This window comes from Cheilinus undulatus, linkage group 4 (assembly GCF_018320785.1).
Source record: "Cheilinus undulatus linkage group 4, ASM1832078v1, whole genome shotgun sequence".
NCBI classification, from domain to species: domain Eukaryota; kingdom Metazoa; phylum Chordata; class Actinopteri; order Labriformes; family Labridae; genus Cheilinus; species Cheilinus undulatus.
The window spans coordinates 10,096,325-10,116,883 of NC_054868.1; the positions used below are offsets into that span (position 1 = coordinate 10,096,325).

The following is a 20,559-nucleotide window of genomic DNA, read 5'->3' on the forward strand; positions in this document are numbered from 1 at the left end:
CTTCTGTGAATCGTAAACTTCATTTACAAATTATTTAGAAAATACAGTTCAAAACTAGAAGTGTCTAAACTCAGATAAAGATCAAAATAATGAGGTCCATTTAAAAAAAATGTATACTGTCTAGGTTTCATACTAAGTATCGTGGTTAAGGTGTTCTACCAGCACTGCTCATGTTCTTTAATGTTTTTTCAGTTGTAAAGAAAGGCACCCTGGTTTGGTGCAGAATCTGATATACAATGTGCAGCATTCAAAGAGGAGATCCCTACAGTTGTAAAGTAGTCACACCGACATAATCAGTCAAGTTTATAACCTGTACTGATTTATTGAATAAGAAAAAGACAGAACATGTAATTGTTTAATATTTTATACAAAATAGTTGTGTTGGTGAAGTGCGGGAAGAAAGAGCTCTAATCCATCCTGGCCTTCAGTGTTCGTGTGGTGATCTTGTCTTTCTCACTGCCAGAGAAAACAGAAGAACATCAGTATCTGAAACACCTGAACTCTAGCCTGCACACACTTGATTTTTCACAACTTTACTTACATGACGTGTACGACCACTCCCATACCAGACACTGCATCTCTATCAACTGCATTCAGCATTGCCTGGGAGATGGTCTCAAACAGGTCCTCGGGTTCCTGCACAGTTAAACACAGAAAAGGGTCAGAATTTTAAACAACCAGCTTCATATGATGTTAAAACTTAAGCCACCAGCTTGTTGAATGTCCACATAAGGCTGGCTGCAAAAGCTCTCCAAATGCCATTAACACTCATGTTAAAAAGCCCAGCAGGATTTAAAAAGGTTTGGTATGAATAGCTTATTTACTAGCACACACTGTAAAGGTGGGGATTTTTTTACAACCCCTTTTGACAGCCACATCATTGTTTTTTTTTCTCCAAAGTAACATATTAAAAAAGAAATGTTTCTGCGATTGTGTAATTTTCCACATTTCATAAGAAACAATATGCTTGAATTACTAGTTTACTCTGAAAATGTTGCTGAAGGGTTTTTACATATTTTAGATAACAACAACAAAAAAAAAAAATTCAAATTTTACACAGTATGTAGGAACCTTTTAGTTTGAGAATTTCTATATAACATACATGAAAGTTTGTGGTTACTATATCTATAGGAACATGAAAGCACATATTACAACTATTTTGCCAATGACATTTTTCTGCCAAGGTATGACCAACTTTTCACACACTTACCATGTCTGGCTCCCACAAAGATTCACACATGCCGTACATCTGCTCTGAGCAGGTACCGCTAACTACAAAGTCTTCTGTGACCATGGGGCAGCCAATCAAATCCAAGGAACAGATGAAGGGCTCAAAGGTTTTGGGATCTAGTCCTGCGATCACAGGCTCGATGTAGTATGGTCCAAACCTAATAAGAGAATCACATACCAACCAAACCATTAACTCTTATTAAAGTATCCGTGCAAACTTTATTTGGAACAGTGGTGCTGCTTAGAGTGAAACTGGGTTAAGTTCTGTGTGCTCACCTTCTTTCATACAGAAGGTTGGACACCATGCTCATAAAGGTTTTGGGCTTGATCTGACGACCCTCCTTCAGCTCGTACAGATTCAGTCTGAATTTAAGTCTCTGGGCTCTGCATGAAAGACAAAGACATCAAGTTACCAATGTGAAAAATAATACTTTTAAGAATGTAAATGGAACTTTCTTCTTGACAAAGATTTACAATCCCCTGGGGGTTAATTATGTTTTTCTGATTACAACGGGCAGTTTCCCATATTGGTGAGCAGCAATAATAAATGCCTTTGGTTAAGTATTCACTCCTGTATTTCTCTGTGACACATATCATTAAAGTGCTTTTGAATTCCAGGCATCTTTAAACCAGTAATTGTCTGTGTACCTTAGCCTGGAATCTGAAGGTTGACTTGAACTACAAACAAAAACCTGTTATCACACCCTAGTGGTGACAGAACTCTGTTTTCAGGATAAGATAGAAAAAATACTCACACTGTCTGAACATCAGTGGCAAGTCCAGCCAGGCCGATGTAGAGCCTCTCTCCCATAGGAAAGATCTTCTGGAAATCTGTGGTGACCATCTGAGCCTGAATGCCAAATCTTCGGTCTGCTGCTATCGCCACACAGTTCTTCCCTCGCATGGCCATGACGGCCCCTCCATTGTAGGACATAATAGACTGTATAAAGAGAGAGATGAGAGCTCAGTCACCCATCTGTAATTAATGAAACTTGTCCTGTTTGAGACTGGGGGATGAGCCTTTGGTCAAGGCAAGTCAATATAACTTGACAACAGAGATGGAGGAAGTTCAAGATCATCATACTAAAGAGTACTGAATGTAAAAGTACTTTGGTAAAAACATAAGTAAGAAGTAAATGTATTGCTCTATAAATCTATTTAAGTAAAAATTAAAAGCAATACATTTAGAGTTCACTCACAGTACCGAGTAGCTACTTTTGATACCCAAAAGGGTGAAATATGATCTTTTCTTGACATGTAATAAAAGGAGAATGACTCCCCACCCAGGTCGGTTATATTTTAAACCAATAAGGATAAGGACTTAACCTAAAGTAAAATACCACAGCTTTTTTGAGATTAAATGTAGTCATTCTCTCATAATGTAACTGACCATCTTGTGTTGTCAAAACTGAACTATCAGCCAGTTTCATGTTGGGATGAGTATAGTGTAACATTCCTTGTACTTTAGCATTATGTCTTCTATATGTTTTACTTTTTTTTTAATACTTTCTGCAAAGGTACTGTTACCTTTGTACAGTTTTAATACTTCAGCCGTTTTACCTTTGCTATATTTTTTCCTACCCTTTCTATGAGTGTAATGGGACAGCTGAAACTTGAATTTCTTTTGAGGTCAAAAAATTATCCATCTAATTTAATCTTATCATCATCTACTTTGACTACAAGTCATTAGTTACTTTCCACCCCTGCTTGAATGACGAACTGAAAGCTCAATGGACTAAATTACCGAAAAAGTTTTAAAGATTACATTGTTAACAACTGCAGAAAACAAATACCATGTATTTAAATGTCTCCTCTGGCTCAACAATAGATACTGATATGCATTTTTCATATATGATATCTTGTTTAGAAATGTAATGGTTAAAGAAGATAAGAAAGGCAGATTATTAGATACTCGAAATTAACAGTAAAATAAAATAAAGGTTAGAAACAAAAGAACATGGCCACAGCTGATTTCACTTGAAAAAGACAATAAATTGTAACTTAGAACTAATATATTACCCGATTATTCTAAATGTAATGTTGTTTTCATGAGAAACGTAGGGACTTTTATCTTAGAAGATAGTAAATGTATTTCTGGGTTAGCTGCTGACAGTAGCTCCTCTCAAACGTGTATCCGGTTACGTTTCGACCATCAAACCGATAATTTCAGATCTAATGTAAACTTACAGAACCAGAGGGTTCATAAACGTAAGTTGGTGAGTTAAAACAAACGCCATCAAAGTGATTTAGGGTGATAACAGCAGGCTAAATGTACAGCCGATATGAGCAATGCTGCGGTGTTAGCTAATGAGCCGCAATGCTAACTCAGTAATTAGGTTTAATGAGCTATTGCTGACTAATGTTACATTTTTACACTGTATCGTTGTCTGGAGCCTTAATAAATTAACGAAATAATTTCATGTAATCATGCAGCTCTATCGTTTGTTAGAGAATTTAAACTAACTTTAGTAGATATGCTAGTCTTAGACTAGCTACCAACATTAGCTTAGCCGAGCCTGGTCATTCAAGCCTTTTCAATCACTTTAGAAACATTATCCCCCAAATTATTCAGGTATGATCTAACAACATGCCATGCTTACCATTTTGACGCTGTTGTTGTATACGTCTAAATAAAAAAACTTGGAAAAAACACTTCTTTGCTATTCAGGATGACTGCTCGTTTCCCAGAGTGACTACACGATTTAGAAACACAAAGATCAGCCTACGTTGATGTATTACGTCATCGCAAAGGCAAGTGATAATTGGCTGAATACATGGAACATGGCACTAAACTCTGCTGCCATTGGAGGATACCGGCAAAGACGGGCGTTGTGTGCATAGTTTGTTAGAGGCGAGTTAAAGTGAAATTAAGACTGGGGACGCTTATTTCTCAAAAATGGGAAATAAGTGGGATAAAAATGAATTGTCAAATAACAGCAGAAACAACAACAACAATAATAATAATAATGAAATAAAAATGAATTGTCAAATAACAACAAAAAAAAAAAACAACAACAACAATAATAATAATAATGAAATAAAAATGAATTGTCACGTCAAATTTGGGACCAAAGTGAAGATTGAGTGAACAAATTGTAACAGTGCTTTAGGCCCTGTAGTACATGCAGAGGTGTACATAACTAATGTAGTCAAGTAAAAGTACTTCAGTTAAAATGTACTTAGACAGAAGTCAAAGTACTGGTCTATAAACATTTTTTCAAGGGCAACTTGACCAAGAATGGCAGCAACACAGTTTCAACATTCAATACACTTGAACACATAAAGTTTACATTAAATTATATAAAAAAAAAAAACTAAATCTCTAAAAACTAAAGACATGATTACTGAAGTTAGGATGTCTTCTTCTTTTCCACTCACAGGTGTTATCAAGCTACAAATATCTAGGCGGTTTTGAAAATACACTGTTTTTTTAACCCCATATTTATATTATCTCAGCAAAGATTGTTCTTTGAGGAAAATGAGAACTTTCCCTATATCAGCTCTCCTTTAAAAAAGTTAAATTGAATCTGTTTTAAGCCTTTGCATTGTTGCCTGGTTTGGAAACACAATCTTGGCCAATGAGTACAATAAGTATTGTCTTGTAAAAACTGCTGGGAAAAAATCTCAGGAAGTCAGCAGGCAGGGTTAATGTCTATTTATAATAGGCAGGTCCTGAGGAGGGCTAATGTTATACTAAATCGTCCAAATCATCTGATTCAGACTGAGTTTTTGCCCTCAAGTCGTCCTTTAAGGGGTCCTGTGAGGAAGACAAAAAGACTCTAGGTCTCATTTTATCTCCAGTGAAATTCATTTACTTAATGGCATTAGTCCTTAAGTTTCTCTTGTTCTTCTTGCACTATTATTGCTTATTTGCACATCTTCAAACTGCACTTTGCATTACTTGGTTGTCATTTTTCCATTTGATATGAGCTCTGGTCTGATTTCTTTAGTGTTGATTTTGTGTATATTGTTTTAAATGATTTGATACTTTTATTTTATCTGAATTCTAGGCTGTTGAAATCTCTTATTTCAGCACAGATGTTTTTGTGTATGTTGTCTTTGTGTGCTCTCGTGTAAAACAAATTTCCCTTTGTGGAGCACTAAAGAGAATCTGAATTATCAATTAAAAAAAAAGTGGCATTCGGAAAGTTGATAAAAAATAATTGTATTGGAAAAAGTTTAAAAAAATGTTTTCTCAAAGAAGTTAAAACCAAACTCTTTCTATGTATTTGTTAATTTGTTGATTTAATTTTAAATTCTCCCGAACACATAAAAAAGAGCCAAATCTATTCAAACAAGCAGCGATGTGGGCATTGCGGTGACATCGCCGGTCCACATATTTGCCCTGCCTAAATTAAACCCAGTCAGGGAAGAGGTGAAAAATTCTCTAACAGTCCAAGTCACATGTAGATTTGTTTTCACATTTACAGCAACCATATTCCAACATATCTAGTGTGTTAAGATTTCACTTTACAAGGTCTTCAACCAATTAGTCATAAAAAATACAAATTACATTTGTTATATATTAACATTATAAAAAATATCAGATCATAGTTTTACAACTTCAAATGATGAATTACTTCAATATTTCTCCTTATATACTGTATATATTTTACATTCTCAGACAAATACCAACATATTTACAGAAACTATATAGAAAAAAGGCTAACAGTATAAAGCAACAGTATTCCTGGTAAATGGTAGATAGGCTTGAGCTTGTATAGTGCTTTTCTTCTCATCTGATAATTCACAAGTCACACTCACACTGAAGGTGTATGCCTCTATTTAGAGTGGCCATCAGTGTTAACTAGGGCTGTCAAAAGACTGAAATTTCTTATTTTGATTAATCTCAGGATGTCTGCAGTTAATTGCACTGTTTATTTGCATTTTAAAATTCTACTACTTTGCATCTAAACGTGTTATTGTGTCATTTTTAATGTCTTAAACTGAAGGTAATGTATGTCCTGTTTGTATACTGCTTTAATAGGTAGATTGAGGCTTATGATATGAAATTAAAAGGAACTTTTTATGGGTTGTAAATAATGGGACAGTAAAGAATTAGATGTATAATAATACAGGGTGCAGATGACTTTTGACTTTTCCACAGAGCTTTCTGAAAATTGTTAAGGTGAAATGAGGCATCAAGGAGCAGAGGTGGACTTTTTTTTACATCACTGTGGCTATAGGGAGATGCTGACATTGCTTAACTAAAGTGTGTTGAAAAGAACAATAAATCATGAGATTAAGTGCTATTAAAAAAATGTATGCACTAATTGTGGATCATAGTTAATTGTGAATAATGCACTTAATCCTGACAGCCCCAGTATTAACTAACCCCACTGACAGAGATTCAGACACATTAACGTCACTGAAGCAGCAGGGGGAGCAAACTGGGGTTAAGTGTCTTGCCCAAGGACGCATCAGCATACAACATCAGGGGATCAAACCTACAACCTTCCAGCTGAGAGACAACCAACTCTTGAGACTTCACACAATACAGCCAACAACTATGCACTCCTTCTCACTATAACAGAACATGTTAAATTTATAACAGTGAAGTTGAGGTGAATATATGGCTTAGTTTGTGAAGATGTGTCATTAAAAAAAGATGACAATGGATATCTCAAGTGAGGATGTATTTTGAAACAAGAACAAATAATGTAGTTCTGGACTATTAAATCCCAGTAGATTTTCAAGGTTTTATACAAAGTAACAAATATACAGTATCTTACAAAATGCTTCAGATAAAAACATGTCCTATTATGCTTCTTAAAAAGGTTATACTGTACATTGTTTTAACCGGATGAACACAAGAGAAAAGTAGTCAACACTGCTTTTTAAAATAAAAACCCTCAGGTATATTTGTGGCCATGTAAATGGCCACCACTACCATAAACTACAGAACATACTCAATGCATATAAACACAGTCTGGTATCCTTTACAGTCAGTTCATTTAAAATCTTCTATACAATAAATGTTCTGTGTCCTCATCTCTTCATAAAGTTGTCCAGAGAGGCTGCTGTCCTCTGAATGGAGTGGATGTTCCTCTTCACTCTGTCCTCCAATGAAGAGCTGGCAGCGCTCTCCAGCTTCATGTTACTGTAGGAGGTAGAAGCAAGTGTTACTGGAGCCAACATTTCACTATGTTTAAATAACGAGCCATACACAATAGAACAAGATAAATAGATTGGCAAATTTTAGATGACAGCTGTGTGGATAACCTACTGAATGAAACCAGCATGGTGGTCACGCTTGACATTTTGTTCCCGCTGTTTTTCCTGCTCATCTTGTCTCTTGTATCTCTTCACATTATTCTCTCTGTCCTCCTCCCTCTGTTTGGCCTGGTCCATCATCTCCCGTCTCCTGCGTTCCAGCTCATCTGCAGAAAGTTTCCTACATCACAGAAACAAAAGAGAACAAACTGAATAATAATAATTATATAATTGCTTAAAAATATAAAGAAATTGTGCTTACATGCTCACATGGTTTGAGTAGGTAACAGCCAAAAACAAGATAGCCAGAGAATGTAGTTGGGAGGATATTTGTATTTTGAAGTAACTGAAAAAAAATGTTGCTTTAAAACAAAAACAAAAAAGCAGATCTACATTAAGCCAATTATAGACTAGGTAGAGACACCTTGTGCAGTATCTGCGACTGAGATGCCACACGGAGGAAAACAGGTACAGTGGGTCTGCGGTTGAAAATACACTCAGGATGTAGTAAAGGACGGTTGAAAATATTAATTCTTGGAAATTTTGAATTGATTCAGAATTGTAGACATTAATGGATGTGGTTCTGATGTGAACTGATTTTTCCAGCACCTCCAATGAGCACAGCTTCTCACACATCAGATACGTCTTATGCTGGTAGAATCTAGAGAAAGATGGCTTGCCAGTTATTCAGTGAGCTATATGCAGCTATTGGCAAAAATAGACAGGAAAATGTTAAATATGGAGCCATGTTTACCTTGTTTTGGCAGATATGTATGTCTGCATTGGTAGAGTATGTTTTCAAGTGTATTTCATGATGAAGGCCACAAGCTGAAATGTGTCCATCTAATAAAGCTGTTCTACAAACTTCTACCATTCTACCATTAGTGCAGCTTTCTGCTTCCACATAAGTAGAATAATTTACGGGTTTGTGCTTTGTGCTTTTTACAGTGAAAGCTCAGTTTAGCATTTCCTTAGAGAAACTCACCCTGTTATTCTGAATTACTCCTGGCACAGTTTGGCTATAGAATGAGTCAATTCACTTGTAGGAAGATTTACTGAGGTAAAACTACAAGTCTGCGCACAGACTTGTAACTGTGTGACCTGACTTACAATAGGTCTGCTGGTTAAGCACTACAAATCTGTGTGCATACTTGACACCATGCAGGCCCACTGTTTTCAAAACTGTGCGTACAGATTTGTAAACAGTTTTTTAAAAACTATTTTGGATCTGGGCCTTAGAGGGACCCAGGAAGGTAAATTGTATGAGGGAAATCAGAGTAGGGCCACTAAATATACATTTAAAAAAAAAGGAAACCAAATCCACCTCATGAGAAGTCAGACTCAGATTCACAAAACCATCTTTTGTCCCTGTTATTATAGGCGTCATATCTTCAGATAGGATTATAGACACTGTTACTTTTCTAAGGCATAAAGATCTTTTTATTAGGAAGTCACACTGGCCAACTGGAATAATTTTAGAACATGGACTACACAAATTATATATAAGTGCAGTGTGACCCATGTCAAGCCCTGCAAAGTCTTACTTGGACACATGATGTCTCTGTCTTTCATAACGCTGCCTCTGTGGGCTGGATGCTCTGGGTTCAACCTTCCTGTCTCCTCTCTGTGAGTATGAAGAGTGGGAGTGATTGTTGTTCCGATGAGGCGATCGGGAACGGCTCCTCTCACGGCGTCCTGAGTGATTAGAAGAAGCTAAGGAGTGGTGGTGTCTGCCTGCAGGAAGCTGTGTGGACAGATTTGGCTGTTAATTAAGACTTTATATCCACACAGAATAAAAAAACAACATAAATGCTGCAGAATAACAATATACTTAGACACTACTTTGCTGCCTACTTACCTGAAGGCCATAACCTGGGAGATGATGGGAACGTGATTTAGAGTCTGAAGAAGATTCATCTCTTGAATGTGACCTAAAAAAAAGTTAACTGATACAGTTTACTGAACAAAAACTGCAGTATTGTGAAAATCTGCTATCATAATTATTCAGTTTAAACACAACTTTAAACAGCTTTTTAAGGAAATGTAATTCAAGTTGCTGCAGCAATGGGCTAAAGATGGTTAATCTTGAGCCCAGCTTGTGTTAAAGCTCCAGACAGGCCGACAGAGACACTGCAGAGCAAATACTCAATTCTTGTTGCTGTTATTACAAAAATCAAACTTCTGGAGCAGAGAACAGACATCTTATCTTATTACTGTGCTTCACATTAATCACGCAGACATAAATGGCAGACGTTTGGCTTATTATTTGGCTGCTCTTTTAGTATCAAAGCGTAACATAGTGCACTCGCCTCCTAAAGCCTTTAGACTCTGATTTGAGTTTTGAAACACCCTACCATTTTATTTTGTATACCTGGGCATGTAATTAATACAAGCTGGATATCTCTTCCTCTAAGGTAAACATCCGCCTGTGCAGCACTTCTTGTGCCCCTGCATTTCAGTAATGCAGAGTAAATTAAGAGATAGGATTCTAAATACCACATGGTTGTGGAATCAATACGAATGCCTAAGGTGTATTAATGGTGAAGCTTTGTTACAGAGCAGTTAAGGAAATGCACTGTGAAAATCCCTAGACATGTTTTATTCTCTAAGTCTTATCATACCTGTGTTTTTTCTCTTCTTCTTCCTCTGAGCTTGAACTTGAATCCCTCCTCTTATGTTTCTTCTCTTTTCTCCTCTCTTTGTCTCCTTTCTTTTCCTTCTTGTCCTTCTTCCTCTTCTTTTTCTTTTCTTTCTTGTCAAGATTTTGCCGCAGCTGTGAGAACACCAAACAGTTCATGGTAAAACTTTATGCTATTAATGCTTCAGGCTATCTGTCCTGACCCAACATCCAGGGACAAAAAAAAAAAAAAAAAAAAAAAAACACTGCCAAACTGAAGCTGTTACAAAGAAAAACACAAGATATGTAAAAATGTAAAATTTATATTAAAACATTAAAAAGAGAGTTTACCATTTCTTTAATTTTCTTCATCTTTACGGGGTTAGTAAGGACTTCTCTTTTCTTCTCTTCCTCACGTTTCCTTCAAAAAGCAAATAAAACCTCTATCAAACCATCAGCAACTATTAAAATATTTTCAGAATGAATAACAAGAGTTAAGTGACTTACCTGATTTCAAAAAGGGGGTCTTCCCTAATTTTGGCAGCCAGGTCAAGGCTGGAGGCAGGTGTGGCAGGGTTAAAGATGGACCCAGGCAGGAGGCCAGTCTCTGCAGATGGACCGCTCTCAGGCTCCTCGTACTGATCAGTGATCTGTTTGTCGATGGGACGTCCCAGCAGGTACTCATCTCGGGACACCTGGCCAGCAGGGCCCTGGTACATCCAGTCCAGTCGATCGTCTTTCTTTCTGCAATCATAAACAGAGACACAACATCCATTAAAAATCTGTCTGTTCCACAAAACAGCATAAAGATAAGATTACACACTTACTTGATGGCACCAGTGTCCTCTGCATATCTTGTCATTTCTTCTCGGGCTCTTTCCTCTTTGAGTTCCTTCTGGAGCTCCTCGATCTTCTTGCGTTCAGCCTCATATTTCTGTTCTGCTTTCCAAACACGCTCAATGTTTTTCATAGTCTGGGGATGCCAGCTCTTTTTCAAATTCTGGCAGAAGACAAAAGTAATGACATTTAAAAAAAAAATACTTTTTAAAAAAATCTGCTGTTGTTTTAAATCCCCCCACCCCAATCACGGCTGTGCTTTTGGTTTTAAATGTGATGTTAAATGTGTTTGTTTATGCAAGTTCTTAATTGTTGTTTGAGCCTTGTCAAATAATTTCTGCCACTTCTTGGACAGACGATAAAATCCATCTAAAATGTTAGTCAGGCTTTTATTTTGAAAAGCTTACGTTTACTTGTGGGTCACGTGACCATTATTTTTGACCTATTTACTACCTTATGGTAAAACCACAAAAGGTAAAGTCATGAACCAAAATTCAGCCATTTTACAATGTTTGTTTTCACGTTTTAATGGCTGGGTTTATTATTTTCATGGTTTCTAGCCAACAACCAAAAACGACTAAAGATGGCAGTTTTCTCTATTTCAATACGGTCACATGCCCTTTCAAAATAAATTATACTTTAGTGCTCTGAACCAAATTACAACCGAAATGCGTCTGTTGTTGTCGTGGTTTAAACAGATGTCAAGACGGAAATTGCCCTTCGGGAACCTGTTTATTAACTTTTTCTATGAAATGATAAAACGACACTCATTTGGTATACTTTAGGATAAGCCAAACACTACAACAAATACTAGGACATTTCAGACCGAAGCAACGCACAGGCGTATTTGTCTGAAAATCTCCAATTAACACGGTAACCCTTTAAACCGTAACCGTAAACGTTAAGGTTACCAAGAGCCAGTCGCTAACGTTGATTTACAACCCAGGACAAAATCTCTGTTAAAAATACTGAACTGGGACTTTTTTTAAAATTTACAGTGGCTATGATCCTGGACATCAACAGCTTTATGGACAACACTGAGCAAAAAGAGCTTCTGTAAACCCCCATATAAAGACCTGAGTTTGGTAATGAGAGCCCTTATATGCCTTTTATAGGTGAATTAGCTCAGACTTACCAGGTCGCCTCCCCCCATCTTGACCAAATCGTTGTTTCAGTCCAATAAGAGATGGAACAGACAAATTTTGTCCAAAGATAAACTAAAAAGTGGAATAACCAGAAGCCACCGTTAGCTAGAAAATGGAGCCGCTGTGGCTTGTGTTTGCTGTTTCTTGTACTTCCTGTTTGCTGGAGTTCATTTCCGGTTCAAGCTTGTGGCGAATTTATCCATATGAAAAGTGGTTTAGCGCATCTAACAAAGGCGTATATTCTAGTGAGTCATTGAAAATGCGCTGAACAAATTAGATTATACAATTAAACACATTTTGTTTACCGATGGTTCATTGATACAGATCCGTGGATAAACAGGCAGCTCCTAAAGTAGCACTCTACCCCTAAACACAACAGTTTAATTGTCTTGTGTTTACTTACCTTTCTGCCCTTTGAACCATTAAAACAAATATAAAAATGTTTGAATGTTATTAATAGGTCCACTGTTTGTATTGAAAGGTACCAAGAATGCTCTATAATGACGGAGTTTTTACGTTTCATTTCGATGATTTTTCAAAGTTTTTATGCATAATAAAAGCACCCAATTCCAAAAAAAGTTGGGGCAGTGTGTAAAATGCAAATAAAAGAGAATGCAATGATTTGCAAATCTCATAAGCCCATGTTTTATTAACAATAGAACATAGACAAAATATAAGATGTTGAAAGTCAGACATTTTACCATTTCATGAAAATATTAACTCATTTGAATGTTAACACAGCAACACATCTTAAAGAAGTAGGGACAGTGCCACGTTTACCATTGTGTAGCATCCCTTCTTCTTTTAACAGCAGTCAGTTATCATCTGGGAAGTGGGGAGACCAGTTGCCAGAGTTTTGGGAGAGGAATGTTGTCCCATTTTTCTCTAATGTAGGATTCCAGCTGTTCACAGTCCTGGGTCTGCTTTGCTGGATTTTTCATTGTATGATGCACCAGATGTTTTCTATTGGTGTCTAAGGTCTGGACTGCAGGCAGGCCATGCAGTTCAGCACCTAGATTATTATATTGTGAAGCCATGCTGTTGTGAGGGATGTGGTTTAGCATTGTGGGCAAATGTTGCTCTATAACCTCTACATACTTTTCAGCATTGCTAGCTCATTTCCAGATGTGTGCTACCCAAGCCATAGGCACTAATGCAACCCCATACCATCCGATGAGCAGGATTTTGAACCGGCACTGATAACAAGCTGGATGGTCCCTCTCCTCTGTAGTCAGCAGGACATGGCGTCTGTGATTTTCTGAAAAGAATTTTAAATTTTGATTCATCTGTCCACAGAACAGTTTTCTATTTCACCTCAGACTATTTTAAAGGGGCTTTGGCCAGAGAAGACAGTGCCAAAAATATTCTTTGTCGTAACTTCAAGAGCCATGTCTTACTTTGTGGAGAAGTTGTTCAAAAACATATATTTTACACTAAATCTAAATAACCTTTTATTTCTTCTACTAATGAAACAGCCCCTCAGAGCGACCCATGTCTGCTTTGTGTTTGAAGGGAGTGAAAATTCAAAGGAAAACACAGAAAAAGAAATAAAAGTTCAACATGGACACATAATATATATTTTTATTTAATAAAAGACAGCAATAGATTAAATACAAACTATTACTCTTTGATACTTAACTTATTAAAAGTTTTCAACTTTATAGAACAGCCAACTAAAACATTAACTACAGTGAACCGTTTTTAAAAAATGACCATATTATTCTACTAACAAACATCAAAGAAAATTAGGCTCTCTATAGCAAACAAACAAAAAAGTCAATAGACAATAATTGACTAAAATAAAAGCATTTATTCCCTTTCTTGTCTTCTATACATAATTACAGCAAAAAGAGCTTCCAGTTATTCAAGCTCCCCTCTAAATATGAATCTCAGCCTAAAGTCAGTGACAGTTTAAATGCATCCTAACAGTGTTTTAAATTGTGAAGCCACTCACTGCCTGCTACAGATCTATTGATCACATAATATTGATCATGAAAGTTTCCAAAAACATCTACTTAAACATGTAATCTAACCAACCGTTTTCAACTGTGGTTTTATTCAACTAGACTATTGTTGTTTCAGCACGCTAACAAAGAGCCAAATGGTCGTCATGTTCAAAAAATCATTTTGTTCTATGATTTGTCTTCACGAGCGAACATGTAAACAAATTAAGACGTGTTAATAAAATGTGATGAGTGATCAGCCATGCTCACATTCTTCGAACAACTTGATTCAACTTGCAAATAATGACTGGTTGTTTTCTGAAGAAGAGTTTCATACAAGATCACAGAGATGTGAACGCAAGTCACGTGACACGTGACCCAGTCAGACTTGAGCATCAAATTTGATGATTTTGGACTCAATCTTCCAATAACCTATCATAAATGACTCAAAACTCATATAGACACCAATGACTTCACTTGGACCTGAGCCTTATGACTTGGAAATATTTCTTATTTAAAAGTGTATATGTTATTAAAAAAGAACTATGAATGAAATCATCCCCATCAAATTTGTTTTATTGACGTTTGTTGAAAGATAATGCTTTTATAATGTAAGCTTAACCGTTAACTTCTGTGCCCTTTCATGCTCACAGGCTAGCTGGTTAAACTGGTGAGGCTGGAAACTAGAGCCTTTTTCACACATGCAACCCTGTTACCTACCCACAAAATGTCCTGGCACGCTTGTTGAGTAGGCCTACCTAAGAGGAATAGGACCACTGAAGAAGTGTTTGAGAAATTATTTTTTGTTTTTACAATTCTGAAATTAAAGACCAAATTCTGAGATTTCAGTCAGGACTCCGAGATAAAGGAATTCTGAGATTGAAATCAAAACTATGAGATTAAAGTCAGAATTTGGAGATTAAACACGGAATTCTGAGATAAGAGTCAAAACCTTGATTCAAAAAGAGAAATAATTCATTCTTTAGAAAAGGTCTGTTTGAGATTAAAGTCAGAATTCCAACTTTAATCTCAGAAGTCTGACTTTAATCTCAAGTTTGGACTTTAATCTCAAATCTGGACTTTAATCTCAGCATTCTGGTGTTTTTTTTTCTCAAAATGTTGACTTTTTTATTTTTTCAGAATTCCAACACTGAACTCAGAATTCTGACTTCAAGAAGAAGAAGAATCTCAGAATTTTTTTTTCTCAGTTTTCTGTGTTTAATCTCAGAATTGCAACATTTATCTGATAATTTTTGCATTACTTTTAGAATTCTGACTTTAATCTCAGAATTTTGACCTTTTTTCCCTCAGAATTCTGACTTAACTTTCCAAATTCCAACTTTAATCTCAGAATTTTGACTTTTTTTTCTCAGTTTTCTGACTTTAATCTCAGAATTGCAACATTTATCTGGTGATTGTCAGATTACTTTCAGAAATCTGAATTTAATCTCAGAATTTTTAGGTTTTTTTTCTCAGAATTCTGATTTAAATCTCTTAACTCTGACTTTTATTTCAGGATTTTTTTTCCTCAGAATTCTGAATTTAATATCAGAATTGAGAAATGACTTTAGTCTTTGAATTTATTTATTTTTCTCAGAATTCTGAATTTAACCTTAGAATTGAGTCTTTTCCCTGTAGAATTATGGCTTTAAACTCAGAATTCCTAGTTAAATCTCAGAATTGGAGAAAAAAAAAAAAAGAATTTTGACTTTAATCTCAGAATTTCGACTTAAACGCAGAATTCTGATTTTAATCTCAGAATTCCAACTTTAATCTCAGAATCTGAGAAAAAAAATCAGTGGGACAGAGGGGGGCTAGCAGGAACATTCAGGATAAGTTTAGGGGAAATATTCAACTCTTTTTGCTCCCACATGCAGCTCACCACGATAAAATAAATAACTTTTCAGACGTTTGTCCAAATGTAAGTGAGGACACTGAAGTTAAATTGTCTGAAGTTTAGTTAACATTCAGGGAAACTTGGGTTATGTTACCTTTGGTAAAGAGTGGTAATGACTTGTTTAGGACTCTAAATTCAAAGATTAGGACTTTGGACTTGACTCAAAAAGACTTTTTTATCCAGGAACGAAGTCAACAGTATTAAAAATAGAGGAAGGGATGGTTTAGCCGAGTAGTGATGTCCAGTGGTGTAAGGCAGGGCACACAGGGCATCCCGACTTATTCTTTAGTTTCCACTTCATAAAGAGTTTACTCAATAAGCAGTACATAAATTAAGAGTTAATCCACGTCTACATGGACCACTACACCACTGGTTACACCAAACCTATTTACAGCAGCTGTTGTGCTCAAAGTGCACGGTCCAGGTCCAAATCAGGCCAAAGGCCTTTCTGCATGTTTTCCTGCACTCTTTCTACAGGCAGTCAAAAATAGATCTTTGTGCATTTTATCAAATAAAATCAAATGACTTGTAGTTGCACTGTATGTTGTTATCAATGCAATCATTAATGGAAGGAGGATCACAAAAGAAGAGCTCTTAGTAAGATAAAGGCCTCTATGTGGTTTGTATGTTTTACTGTGTTGGATTAAATGTATTTATTTGCAAATACATTTATTTATTTAAAACAAAAGAATCAAACTGTTGGGTGTGAATGGGGAATTCTTTCAAACCCTCGGATCCCCCTGGCTACAGGTTTGCTCCAGTGTCCCGTTTTATCCACTGTCCTCAAGTTAAAGCTAAATAGCCCCCTAAAAGTATATCTAAAATATGCATAATTTATCATTTGTTTGCACTACAGGTAAGGTCAAACTTTAAATAACATATTAGCAAAATTTAAGAAAAATACGAGATGAGAGACAATATTGAAAATAATGTCAAATTTGGAGCACAAGTGCCAGGTACATGGAAAATAAATCTAAGGAGGAGTTTTTAAATAGGAGGAGGAAGGTTCTTTAAAATCATCCAAAAGGGAATACCATTTTCCTCCTTTTATTTATGTCTGGCAGGTAAAGACTGAGACTTTATTGTAAACAACTTTATTCCCAAAACATTAAAAAAAAAAAAACCCCGTCCTCCTCTGTTTTAATGCATAGTTTCTTCTGCAGGTGAATTACTTGTCAAGTTTTTATTTTTTTGTGAGGCTTTAAATCTTTGGACTGCAAAATGCTGCTGGTGTAAACCATCTCTGTACGTTTGATTTGACACCAGGAGCTTTAATGTTGACTGACAGGATTGTGGAGTTGTGTAAATGTCAAATATAATTGCCTTGTTCACAGCAACAGAAAGCAGGATTCATTTGACCAGGCAGCAGATTCTCTCCATGTCCACCTGTTTTAATTTCCTGTTCTTACCTGCTGTGATAGCAGAGGACACCTATCGTTGGTACAAGTTAGTTTTCTCTTCTCACATCTTTGTTTCAGTGAATTTGTCTTTGAAACCCCGACTGGTGTTCCAGTCTCCTGTTGTATGATCATTTCTATGGCAGTTTTAACTTAAACACACCACAGTAAGTAAATACGAGCATTTATAGTGCAGCTTTTTAACTTATCATACTAGATTTTATCATACCAGGAGCATCAAATCATCTCAGTCATCATGTTGCCAACAAGCAGATGCAGTGTCTGTTGTATTTTCATTGTTTCTATGTACCAAGTTAACTGAGTACATACCAACGTAGAAACACTCCCTGTTCAGTGGCATGAACTGACAACCTTGCAAACGGCTACTGACCTTTAAACATGACGCAACAATCTTTGATACTCCAGTGTCTCATCACATCTTCTGCAGAAGCCGGCAGACATATGCTGATAGTCAGACTAGACCCATCCAAGAGCATGCTGCCTTTGAAATTGTGTTAAAGACAAATATTTGTCCAACTATTCCAGTTACACACTTGATTAATTTCACTGTAAACAAATTAAAAGCCACCTTCAGTTGATCCCGGCCTCCCCTCTCTGTTTACTGGTAGCTCTAGCAGCAAAGGAAGTCCAGCAACAAGCTGCAGCTTCAGCTCGGTTGCCTCCGTCATCAGAGAAAGTTTCACCAACAGTATCAGTTAAACTCCTGTTTTTTATGTTTGTTGTAACATTTAGATTATAACTGAGTCAACCCAGTTAAGAGATTCACAGGAAATCAAACAAAAACTTACTTTTCAATCCAACTTTTATCAGTAAAAGTTCTTCCAAACTGTTTTCTCTATTCTACTGTAAAACAATGGCACCTCTAGGTCAACCAATGGTACCAAGGGAATATTTTTAATGTTGCAACCTTTAATAATATTCTGCTGAAATTAGCCGGACTGCCCCGTCACACTGGAGACTGAGGGGTCCGTCTCACATTTCAGCTTCAGCGGCGGCTCTGTGCCATCAGACACATTTGAGGAAGACTGAGGGGTCGTAGCAGCATCGAAGCCCTTCTCCATCCTCCCGTCTCCATTCACTCTCTCCTCCCCGTGTCCTGGCGGAGACTCGTGAGTGCGCATGTGCTTGGCCAGGTGGTCGTTGCGCATAAATACTCTCGGGCATAATGCGCAGCTGAACTTTTTAGCTCCAGTGTGTGTCTGTAGGTGGCGCTGCAGTTCATCAGAGCGTGTGAATCTCTTGCCACAGAAGAGCCAGTTGCAGACAAATGGCCGGTCCCCGCTGTGCCATCGTAGGTGGGCCTTCAGATGGGAGGTCTTGGCGTAGGCTTTGCCACAGCCGGGGATGTGGCAGTTGTGCATGTGCTTCCTCCTGCTGTCGTCGGTGCTCTGACCCAGCTGCTCGGCGTGGACGCAGTTAGGGCAGCGGCATACGGCCTGGCCTGCACCCCTGGAGGAGGAGCGGCGCTGGGGCTTAGGGCGGGCAGAGACAGGGTTCTCCTGAGGTTCCTCCAAGGAGAACGGTTCTTGCTGCAGCATTTCAGGGGCCAGCGGCTCCATCTTAAAGCCGTCCTGGGGGTACAGGTGAGATGAGTGTGAGGGTGGGGCATGCTGTGTAGGGGGGAGGGAGCAAAGCTGAGGGTCAGAACCGTAGGGCCCCAAAGACGACTGCAACCCCATGGAGCTCCCTGCACTCACTGAAGGCAAGCCCACCCCCTGCCCCGTCTGCAGGTCTATCCAGCTGCCTGGTTGGACGTCTCTGTGGAGGTCCCACCAGGCGGGGATGTTCATGTCTTCTGAGCTACCACTAGGTGGTGCTGTCCGTAACCAAGGCTCATAAGGGTGGGCCATGAGAGCAGCTGCTGCAGGTGCAAAGTGGTTGAGGAGGTTAGCTGCTCAGTGTAGTTCACTGTTAACTGTGTAACGTCGAGGATATTACCACATGGTGGGATGGCCTCTCTGTGAAAAACCCTACAGAAAGAGAGAAGAGAGGGACCGTTAGCTCTGAAGCTCAGATGTTATCATTCTACGGCAGTACAACTGTAACTACATTTGCATGAGGGCCAGCTTTTTCTTTGCAGACACTGCAGGGACCAAGTCATTCCAGCTGAAACTGTCTTAGCTTATTAGGAGTGTCTTTAACAGCTTTAGGGATTTACAGAGAAAAGATAACCATCACAATTTATATTTTCCCCCCTAATAATTCTCTTGGGGCCAAATGGGAGCCACCGAGGGGCCTGATATGAGCCCTTGACCACCAGTTGATGACCACTGTTTAACAGTTTCATTACAGAACGTGCTATCACTTCAAAGTCTTCAGGCCTTTTTTCAAGCCTTTGAAATATCCCAGCTTCTGCTGAGAGGTCTCTGAACTTTTGAAGTGCACACACTCCGTCCTAAATCCTCCTGTCTACAACATTTAAGTAACCAACCAGAGCACACCTCCTTCATCACCATGGATACTGCAGTTCTCACGCTGCGTGGCCGTGGAGACAGAACAGAGGGGGAGAAAGACGTGTCCAGGCAGAAACCTGCCACATGCATCCGCTGCCAGGTACTTCCCATGGAGGACAGTCAAAAGACAAGAGCAAAGAAAACAACATGGTCGGCCGTGTGCAGAGGCAGAAGTGGAGGGGGTGAAGAGAGTGGAGGGGAGTGTTGACAGGAGAGCAGTTTGGTAAAGGAAGAAGTTCCAGGGAGGTATGGCTGCAGGCCAAAGTCTATTTGTACGTCTCTGAGGTTTGTGGAGATGAAACCTGGCAGACAGGAGAACCTGTTTTTTATAAATCACACATGATTTACAACAACAGACCTCCAGGCGAGTTACAAAAGGAGCCCCGTAAAACACCCGCCTCTGACACACCGGCAGCAGAAAGCATCAACAGTTACAGACCGACGACATTCAGAAGCCAGAGTATAGGAATCCAATAATGACACGAGAACAATTATCTTATGTTTATAATAATGGGCACATGCTCTAAAGCAGCGTCATGTCCTCAACACAGTGCAGGTATGTGCACATGTTCACACCTCAGCAGTGTCACTCAGCAGGGGGAGGAGTTTGTGATTCTAAAGGTGACATGAGGCTTGTTAAAATCGAACAAGTTTGTTGAAATTTATGACAAGAGCTACCAGCCTACGAGATTCATGCTTGGCTCAAAACATGTCCCAGCCCCAAACAATCTTGTTGACTTCCACCACACCCCCATCCTGGAACATCTACAATTATCTTTACAGCAGGAAACAGTAAAGTCTGAAGC

At 38.1% G+C, this 20,559-nt stretch overlaps 3 protein-coding genes across 3 annotated transcripts; all 3 read right to left on the reverse strand.

Moving 5' to 3' along the window:
• Positions 1-297: 297 nt before the first annotated feature.
• Positions 298-3,969, reverse strand: psmb3 (proteasome 20S subunit beta 3). The gene is made up of 6 exons (XM_041785530.1): positions 3,831-3,969; positions 1,986-2,170; positions 1,507-1,614; positions 1,211-1,388; positions 542-636; positions 298-456 (listed from the first exon to the last, which is right to left on the reverse strand). The coding sequence occupies exons 1-6, from the start codon at positions 3,831-3,833 to the stop codon at positions 408-410; spliced, it is 618 nt and encodes a 205-aa protein (XP_041641464.1). The 5' UTR covers positions 3,834-3,969; the 3' UTR covers positions 298-407.
• Positions 3,970-6,853: 2,884 nt separating this feature from the next.
• cwc25 (CWC25 spliceosome associated protein homolog) lies at positions 6,854-12,191 on the reverse strand. The gene is made up of 9 exons (XM_041784234.1): positions 12,033-12,191; positions 10,888-11,060; positions 10,568-10,804; positions 10,412-10,481; positions 10,065-10,216; positions 9,302-9,374; positions 8,988-9,187; positions 7,457-7,624; positions 6,854-7,330 (listed from the first exon to the last, which is right to left on the reverse strand). The coding sequence occupies exons 1-9, from the start codon at positions 12,048-12,050 to the stop codon at positions 7,219-7,221; spliced, it is 1,203 nt and encodes a 400-aa protein (XP_041640168.1). The 5' UTR covers positions 12,051-12,191; the 3' UTR covers positions 6,854-7,218.
• Positions 12,192-18,229: 6,038 nt separating this feature from the next.
• On the reverse strand, positions 18,230-19,150 carry sp6 (Sp6 transcription factor). Its single transcript, XM_041786330.1, has one exon. It carries the CDS (start codon positions 19,148-19,150, stop codon positions 18,230-18,232), a length of 921 nt encoding a protein of 306 aa, XP_041642264.1.
• Positions 19,151-20,559: the final 1,409 nt, after the last annotated feature.

Bases quoted from the DNA above. Each gene is read 5' to 3' on its own strand.
- cwc25 (XM_041784234.1), bottom strand. The intron at 9,375-10,064 runs GTATGATAAGAC...ACTTTTTTTTAG, and splicing joins GAAGAAGAGAAAAAACACAG to GTCACATTCAAGAGATGAAT. The intron at 9,188-9,301 runs GTAAGTAGGCAG...CTGTCCACACAG, and splicing joins TCCCAGGTTATGGCCTTCAG to CTTCCTGCAGGCAGACACCA.
- sp6 (XM_041786330.1), bottom strand. From the start codon at position 19,150: ATGGCCCACCCTTATGAGCCTTGGTTACGGACAGCACCACCTAGTGGT.
- psmb3 (XM_041785530.1), bottom strand. The intron at 637-1,210 runs GTAAGTGTGTGA...TTAACTGTGCAG, and splicing joins CTTTGTGGGAGCCAGACATG to GAACCCGAGGACCTGTTTGA. The intron at 457-541 runs GTAAGTAAAGTT...TTTCTCTGGCAG, and splicing joins GGAGTGGTCGTACACGTCAT to TGAGAAAGACAAGATCACCA.